This window comes from Castanea sativa, chromosome 2 (assembly GCF_040712315.1).
Source record: "Castanea sativa cultivar Marrone di Chiusa Pesio chromosome 2, ASM4071231v1".
NCBI classification, from domain to species: Eukaryota; Viridiplantae; Streptophyta; class Magnoliopsida; order Fagales; family Fagaceae; genus Castanea; species Castanea sativa.
In genome coordinates, this window is record NC_134014.1 from 54,702,452 (window position 1) to 54,711,470 (window position 9,019).

At 35.3% G+C, this 9,019-nt stretch overlaps 1 protein-coding gene across 1 annotated transcript; it reads left to right on the top strand.

Annotated features, from left to right (window-relative positions):
* The first annotated feature begins 7,051 nt into the window (after positions 1-7,051).
* Positions 7,052-8,702, top strand: LOC142624417 (high mobility group B protein 3). Its single transcript, XM_075797982.1, has 8 exons — positions 7,052-7,238; positions 7,324-7,379; positions 7,484-7,588; positions 7,728-7,785; positions 7,910-7,954; positions 8,066-8,146; positions 8,234-8,326; positions 8,429-8,702. Exons 2-8 carry the CDS (start codon positions 7,333-7,335, stop codon positions 8,447-8,449), a joined length of 450 nt encoding a protein of 149 aa, XP_075654097.1. The 5' UTR covers positions 7,052-7,238; positions 7,324-7,332; the 3' UTR covers positions 8,450-8,702.
* The last annotated feature ends 317 nt before the right edge of the window (positions 8,703-9,019 follow it).

Consider the following 9,019-nt stretch of genomic DNA (forward strand, 5'->3'; position numbering starts at 1 on the left):
AATTTTCTTTTTCTATATTCTATACTATTATTTAAGGAACTTCCAAGCCATAGACTCTAAGTCTTCCAAGTCGTGGATTCATGGACTCTAATGAATTTTTTTTTTCTTTTTATTTTTTGTAATTTAAAATTTTTATTCCACTTAGATGATATTAATGCCTTACATGCATAAGGGCATGAAGATTGCACATAAAAAAAAAAAAAAAAAAATGTAGGCGAAAATGTGGAATTTGATATTTTTTGGGGTTTTTATTTATTTATTTTTCTTTTCTTTATCTCTGTTCCATGCTACTTGAAAATGTAAACAATCTGTTTTGGATTTTTTTTCCCCTTACTTTTATGGGTTTAATAAATCATATAAAAAAATGATAGATGAAGTTGTGGAATTTTATATGTTTTGGGCTTTTTTTTCTCTTTCTTTTATATATATCACTTCAAAACATGAATCTCATATGTTTTGGTTTTTTTTTTTTTTGTTCCCTTTTTTTTATGAGTTTAATAAATCATATGAAAGAAAAAAATGGATAGAGGAAGATGTGGAATTTGATATGTTTTGGGTTTCTTTTTCTTTCTTTCTTTTATCTGTACCACTTGAAAATGTATATTTGATATGTTTTGAGTTTTTTTTTTCTTTAATTCGTTAATATTTTATTCTACTTTGTAAACTAATCAGTAAATGGAACTAAAATTTTGTTTACAGAAGCCATGTTCATTTGTTCTACCATACAAAAGCTGCTTCTTTGTATTGGGATTTGGTTATGTGAGGACTAAGGTAATTGTATAGAACACTCCACTCGGGTTTGAAAACATGAATCTAATATACTTGGTTTCTGGTGCATTAGGGGTCCCTTCCCACGCATGTGCCCACATTATAATGAACAAATATTGATGTTGAAGCTCATAAGCTCTTTTACTTTTTTTTGGAAAAAGTTAATAGTTTTCATTCATTATAATTTGAAGTTGTTATATTTTTTAATCACAAAAATATTTAGGGGTACTAACAAATTTTCAAATGTTATATGCAAGACATTGTTTTAAGAGATTGTAAGACCTTTTTTTTTTTTTTTTTGGTATATACAAGATAAAATTTATACTCTAACCTAATCTAAGTGTATATGTGTATAAAACTCCCTTCTGGAAACTTAAACCCAGGCACTTGGACTCCGACCCTTGCCCCCCTCCCTACCCTACAAGCATTTATACTCGTGGAGTGACCACCACACCAAGGATGCGTGGTGTAAGACTTTTTTTAAATCAACTCAAAAGTAACAATTTCTATTCTTACTATCTTGGATTGTGTTTATTGCAAAATATCATAAAGAGTATGTAGCACTATAGATTAATTTAAAAAATATATAACAACATATATTTGGTACATTCGTTAGGGATGTTGCAATAATATATCATTTATATATATATTGTACAATATTCTAGTAATTGTAATTTTTTATGACTTATGAATATATACCATACAAGATTAAAATACTTAAAAATAATGGTTAATATTTGAGTGGTACCATACCAAAACAAAAAGAGTGTGAATTTTTGTCTTTTATTTCTCTTAGGTTCTTGTTTTGGTTCTTGAAGTCAAAAAAACTTTCGACTATCTCTGGCCCCTGTATATCTTCTGCTTCTTTTGAAGTTTTGGTCAATGGTGGCAAATCAGGCCAATTCAAACCAACTAGGGGCCTGAGGAAAGGAGACCCACTATCTTCGTTATTTATTCATAATTGGACAAGAGGTTCTCTCTAGACTGCTAGATAAACAATTTAGCCTTAGAAACATTGAAGGTGTCAAGGCTAGCATTGGAGCAACTACAGTAACACATCATGTATGCTGACGACATTATGTTGTTCTCCAAAGCAACCAGAAAATATGCAAAAGCAACTCTTGAGTGCATTGATTTATACTACAAATGGTTGGGGCAGAGCTTAAATAGGGCCAAATCTGGAATCTTCTTCTAAAACTCGACCCAACAGCAAACTCGAAGGTCCATTAAACATACCCTTCAAATTTGAAGCCTGAAAAAAGATGTCATTTACCTGGGAGCCCCACTCTTCCTCTCCAAAGCACCTGCATAAGGTGAAGGAGTAAGACTCTATCTTGGGTCGGGACAGGTACTCTTATCAACTCTATTATTCAAGCAATCCCCAATCACACACTGTCTACTTTCAGTTTACCAGCCAAGACCTGCAACAAAATGGATGCTCTCACTTACAAATTTTGGTGGAAGCCAAATGACCCTGAAGGCAGATTCCTTGCTTGATCAGCGTGGGATAACCTTTGTAAACCAAAGTGTAAAGGTGGACTGAGATTTAAAAAATCAAAGGACATCAACAATGCACTTCTTGCCAAGCTTGCTTGGATGATTGCCTATAAAAGAGACAATCTTTGCATGTCAATTTTGAGAGCTAAGTGCAAAGTAAGACAAGACTAGCTCTGTTAAGCCCCTCCTAAGAAAGCTTCTCCTGTTTGGAAAGCCATTGAAAATGCAAAGAAAGTTATAGCCAAGGGTGCTTGCTATCTTATTGGGGATGGAGCTTCAATTAACATATGGACTGACCCTTGGGTGCTATGGCTAGACAACTTCACCTCGACCCCCAAGTTGGAATCACACATAGACATGCCAATAATGGTGTCAATGTTGATAAATAACACCACCCACACCTGGAAGGAAAGCTTAATTCATGAGTTGTTCAAGCCACAATCAGCTCATGCCATCCTTTCCCTCACAATTCCAGTCAGGCCTAAGGAAGATAAGCTCATATGGGTGCCAAATTCAAGAGGAATCTTCACTGTAAAATCAGCATACCAGCATACCCCTGAATTCCTTAATACTAGTACCATCAATGATACTCAGTGGAAAGGGACATGGAAAATCAAAACTCCATAAAGGATTAAACTTCTAGTGTGGAGATTTGCAACCAATGCTCTGCCCACAAGAGAAAAGCTAGGGTATAGAATACAAGTCATAGACACATCATGCACTCTATGTAGTCATAATCTTGAAACAAGCTGCCATCTTTTCTTGACATGTCCTGTTGCTGAGGCCCTCTGGTTCGCTAGTTGTTGGGGGCTAAAACCTGAGGAACATCACATCCAAAGCATTAAGGATATCATCAAATCCGTCTTAGAGCCCCCTCAAGCATCCAACACTAATGTTCAACAATGGTTCATAACCTCAACCATGACTTTCATCATTGATGAAATCTGGTGCCTTAGAAACAGCTCCCTGCATGATGGAAAACATCCAAAAATCCAGCTTGAGAATTCGGGATAGAACCCTTGAGTTTTCCCTCATAACCCAAGGCAATTTACAAACACTCCACCCTCCCGTTAACAACTATTGGACTCCACACCCACTAGACTGGATAAAGGTAAACGTGGATGTTGCCATATCATCATCTTCGACTGCCTTAGCTGCTATTGCAAGAGACCATGCTAGCAAAGTGATACATGTTTGGACCGAGACGCATAAGCCTTGCTCCCTTCTCCAAGTTGAAGCCTTTGCTCTCCTTTAGGCTATCTAGCAGTCCACCCTCAAAGGCTGGCCCCATGTCATCTTCGAAAGTGACTCCAAAGAATGCATCAATCCACTCTCCTCGTCTCTATGTCCAGATTGGTCCATTAGTACTATTTTAAGTAATGTCCATAGCTTAGCTTTTTCTTTTAATATGTGCTCTTTCTCTTGGGTTAGAAGATTTGGTATCTCTGCTGCCCACATGGCAGCCAAAATTACTATGAACTCTGACTTGTCTTTATGTTTAAATAATGATAATCTGCCCGTGGCTCTTTAGTTCATTTGTGTTGCAGATTGTTTCCATGTTTCATTCCTTTTAATATATATCATTGAAGATTATCAAAAAAAAAAACTTCCAACTAATGCCATCTCTCTGCTCCTCTTTTCTTCTTCCTCCTTACATAGCACCTCCCAATTGTTTCTATATCCATCATTCCTTCTCTTCAAACTAATTTCTTAGCTTATATAACAACACAAAGAAACAACAAAACACACGAATTCCATAACATCGCATAATCTTATCTTCCTATTTTCGGACAGAAAATAAGGTTGAATGTCTTGTGCTGTGACATGTCAACCGATAACTTACAATCAAAGTGGTCATTAAAAGTCCATTATTCCAATGTGGTTTTTCCTTACGGTGGTAAATGGTAATGGTGTGGTGAAGTTTCTTCATATCACTTTTAACGCCAAATGCCCTAAGTTTTGAGATTGTAGAGTCCAACTCTGCCACCAACAACATTCTTCTCGAGATGGAATGAAGATAGGGTTGTCAATTCAGGTTAGCATGTCGGGTTCGCGTCGTGTCGAGGTAGGGGTATTCAACTAAATGGCTCAACCCTAACCCGACCTATTAATAAGGCGGGTTGACTTGACCCAACTCATTTGACACGTTTAATAAACGAGACATGTTGGGTTCACACAAATGTAACACAATCTATTTCAATCTGCATAATATTAAATATAATATCCATCTAGAAATAAATTTTTTTACATCCCAAAAGCAATGCATACACTTCAAGTCGTCAACCCACATTGTTGTAATCTTTAAAAGCATTACACATCAGATCTAATTTATATAACTATCTCAATAAACCCACTTGCAAGATATGCAGACAATGTCCAACACTAATACAAACACACACACACACACACACACACAAAAAAAGGCACAAGACAAAAGCAACAACCGTGTCCTTAATCAACAATTAATATATCTTATACATTAATAATGGCACATGGGTTCAAAGTTTATAAAACAAAAGCATTATGCAGAAAAAATAAACACATTAGAGAGAGAGAGAGCAATAACCGGTTTGAGACTTTTAGTTTAAGAATTGGATGTGAAACTATAAGATAGTAGAGTGAGTAGTACGGTTGAAATTAAAAAAAAAAAAAAAAAGATCTTTATGAGAAGGTTTAGAGATTTTAGGATTTGTAGAGTTTACAGATCTAGGGTTTGTAAAGTTTTAATTTTCAAATATATCTCTTGTAAGTTTTTGTAATTACTCAATTTTCTTTTATAATTTAAAATATATGTTGGATATAAAAGGTATTTGACAAATTTAAAATAAAATAAATATTTTTTTGTTATACGAGTTAAACAGGTTGTGTTAAGTGGGTTATTTCGGGTTGACACAAATAAATTGGCATGTCAAACGTGTCTATTACGGATTATGCTGGTTGACCTGCTTATGACACGTTTTTTATTGTGTCGTTTTCGGGTCAACCTGTTTATGACCCAAACCCATTAAGGCCCAACCCTAATTCGAAATAATTTGTGTCAAGTTCGTGTCGTGTTCACGAGTTGGGTCGAATATTGACACCCCTAAATGAAGAAAGGAGCTAGGAAAATCGAGAAGAAAGTGCAATTTTCAAAAGATTTAGGTTGCGTTTGGGAAGTGAGTTTAAAGTGGGCTTATTTTATTATTTAACTTATTTTTGCTACTATTCACGGGTCGCACCATATTATTTAAGCTAGTTTTTACCTTTATTTACAGTACTTTCAGCAAAAAGTTTTCAGTTTCAGCTAAATAAGCTGTTCCCAAATGGATTCTTAACGGGTCAAAATGTAATACGTGGAGATATGGGTTGTGTGCTTCAAGTGTAACATTTTTTTTTAAAATAAAAATTATACTTTAGCTTAATCTAAGTATATATATATATGTGTGTGTGTGTGTGTGTGTGTGTGTAAAAGCCCTTCCTCAAAATTTAAACCCCAACCCTTGTCCCCCACACTCCACAAGTATAAGTGCTTATGGAGTGTGGGGGGTAAGAGTCGGAGTTCAAATTTCTAGGAGAGAGTTTCACACTCCAAGTTTCAAACTTCTTAAGTAAGCTGTCTTTGAGATACAACAACCCATACACACCTTTGCACTTATATTATTAGTCTGCATCATTAAGTAAGATAGGAAGTTCAAAAATGGTACTTTTCTAACTCCAAAAAAAAAAGGGATGCCTATTCCACATTGGTTGTGTGTCTAGTGTCTGTTGTTTATAACCCTATTCTACAACTACAAATGTTAGGTCTTTTTGTAATTGTACTTTGATTATGTAATGTATCATAAACCTGGTTTAAAACACAAATATTACTATTTTTGTATGTGTTATACTAAGTATTATTGTTTACTAAAAAAAAAGATAACATAGTTACAAATCGTATGTTCTCTTGTCTCAAGTAACATTAATAATGCAAAAACTTGGTGTTTAGGGTTTTGTCTAACTTAGACTTTTGGTGCACGTGCTTAGATTTGTTGTGAATTTAAATAACAAAACAGATGATAGGGGATTCTTCTATCAATTCTATTTATAAAAGGATTCTCTTTTTGGATTGGACTTTTATGTGATTTAGAAATATCCCTAAATTTTAGGTTTAATAGGAAAAAAACTTGAAAACAATTAAGTAAAAATATATCTCCAACTCCATTTAACATGCCTACAAAATAGGACACTCTCTTACTAATCCATCTCTTCCAAAAAAAATTTATCCAAAATTAATAAAAAAATTATCCATGTCTTTGAAGAGTAATAGCGCATTCCAAAAGCTCATTAGTGCAATCCGTTGGATTTTGAGAAGAAAGTGTCAAAAAAGTGTGATTTGCCCTGTAACCATACTGTATATCATCAACAGCCTGGTCTAAAATATCAAGACTACGGTTTTACATATATACCCTTCAAGGAAATAATATCCGCAAAATCGACATCAGTAGCTAGCGTGAATCGTGAAACGCATATTTTTATATTGGACCTTTACCAAAAGGTTCAACTACCCAGCCTTGAAGGCTATATTGGTCATTTCACCTGAACAACTCAACACGCGCCAAAGAAATTTTGTACATTTTTATCCCTCCCCGAGCGTGTGCCACCGAATACTGGGCCACGTGTCCACTCCACAGCAAGTTTACGAAGAAACACACAAGGAAACACAAATGAGAAGAGCCTGAGAGCAAATAGTATAAGAGCACACGGATCGATGACGTGGCAAATTTTTTTTGAAATCCCGCCTAAACCCGGACTTCAATTTTTTCGTGATTGAATTTTAATTTTCGGTAGCGTTTCTTTTTATTTTTTTTGGGCATAGCATACCCTTTCACAAAGGCCTTCTTATCCCTCACCACTCCAACAAAGCAAAAGCACATATCTCTCTCTCTATTATCTCTATCTCCAAAACTCTCTCTCTCTCTCGCTTTCTCTCTGCGCCGAAAACCCTAACCCTAGAGGTAAACTTGTTTGACTCGGACCGAGTCACGCCGATTCTCACCGTTCCGCTACCGATTCTCATCGTTTTTCGTCGTCTTTTTGCAGAGTTTCGCCATGAAAGGTGGTAAGGCAAAGGCTGACACCAGAAGAACTGACAGCAGGTGAGTTTTTCTTCGTCTTTGATGGTACCTAGTTAGATCTCAGATCTGTTGTAGTTTAACTCACTCGTGTGTATGTGCGGTTTTTTTTTTTATGTTGATTTCAGGCTGAAGAGTAAAGGTGCTGCAACAGCGGGAAAGAAACAATCGAAGAAAGCTGCGAAGGATCCAAACAAGCCAAAGAGGCCTGCTAGTGCTTTCTTCGTTTTCATGTACGAATTTTCAATCTCATACAAAAATTTTTCGTAGATCCAAAATTTTCTCAGTTTTTATTTTTTTAATTTGTTGACTTTTTCGAGTTTTTTAATTGAAAATCATTGTTGCCTTTTGTTATAAAATGAATAAATAAAGGGAGGAGTTTAGGAAGCAGTACGCGAAGGAGCATCCAAATAACAAGGCCGTGTCTGCGGTAAATAATCGAACACCTTCAGATCTAAACGTGTTTTTCTCGTTTTCGTTTTCGTTTTTTCACGTTTATTCAATTTCTGTAAGTGCTTATAATTTTGGTTTGTAAATTTTCGTGAATGATTTAGGTCGGTAAAGCTGGTGGTGAGAAATGGAAATCGATGTCTGAATCTGTGAGTATTTTCATAATCAGTGATAATTTTCTGGTTCAAATTCGTAGAAATTATCGAATATTTGTTATTCTGTTTTGAAAATATTCTGAATGTTTATTCGTTAAATTTTAGGACAAAGCTCCCTATGTTGCTAAGGCAGAGAAGAGGAAGACTGAGTACAATAAGACCATGCAGGCTTACAATAAGAAATTGGTAATTATAGCTTGTGATTTTGTTAATTAATCATTGGAATTAGTTCATTTTTTATTGTGAAATAATTGTTCAACTGTGATATAATAGGCTGAGGGAGGAAATGGAAACGATGAGGAAGAGTCCGACAAGTCCAAGTCTGAAGTGCACGATGATGAGGACGAAGAGGACGAGAGCGGCGAGGTTGATTTCGATATTTGAATTTCATTCTTCGAAGTTCAATTTTGACAGTTTGTATATATATTTTGAAACTGACTTGAGTTTTGTTTGTTTGTGTGTTTGTAGGATGAAGATGATGATGAGTAGATTTGACTTGCATGGAGGGAAGAGAGCAATTGGCGTAGTAGTTATTGTTGCTTAGGACCTTGCATTTCAAATTTGACTCTCTTTTGTCTTCGATAAATAGCTGCCTTTTTTTTTTATTTTGCTTTAATGGTAGGAAGGAATTAGAATTAGAGAAAAAAAGAATGGGGATTGTTTTCAGGTTCTGCCTGAATTCCAATATGGTTCTGTACCTAATATTTTCAATGCTCAATCATTTAGTTTGACATTTGCGTAATCCTTCTTTAATCATTGCTTTTCATTTCTCGCTTTTAATTTTTTTTTTGTCTTATGGAGTAGTGTGCAATTTTGGTTCACTGAATTACCTTGAAGAATTAAAGTCTTGGGAGGGTTAGCTTCGTTTGGAAGCTTTTTCTGGTGCGGTAGAACCTGGGGCATTATTATACTTTTTGAGATGTTGACTTTGGATATGGACCTTTTTTAGCTGAGTTCGATTTGTATGGAGTAGTTATAACTTTTAGATACTGTTCAACGTTCCTTTTGTTGTGGCTGATGTTGATTGCTTTTGACTTGTGTGCTCTCTTCTCCCTGCCC

What these genes read in the sequence shown, in the direction of transcription:
- LOC142624417 (XM_075797982.1), top strand. Translation starts at nt 7,333, where the DNA reads ATGAAAGGTGGTAAGGCAAAGGCTGACACCAGAAGAACTGACAGCAG. An exon ending in AGTGCTTTCTTCGTTTTCAT is followed by an intron (nt 7,589 to 7,727) that starts GTACGAATTTTC and finishes GAATAAATAAAG; the next exon opens with GGAGGAGTTTAGGAAGCAGT. An exon ending in AGGCTTACAATAAGAAATTG is followed by an intron (nt 8,147 to 8,233) that starts GTAATTATAGCT and finishes GTGATATAATAG; the next exon opens with GCTGAGGGAGGAAATGGAAA.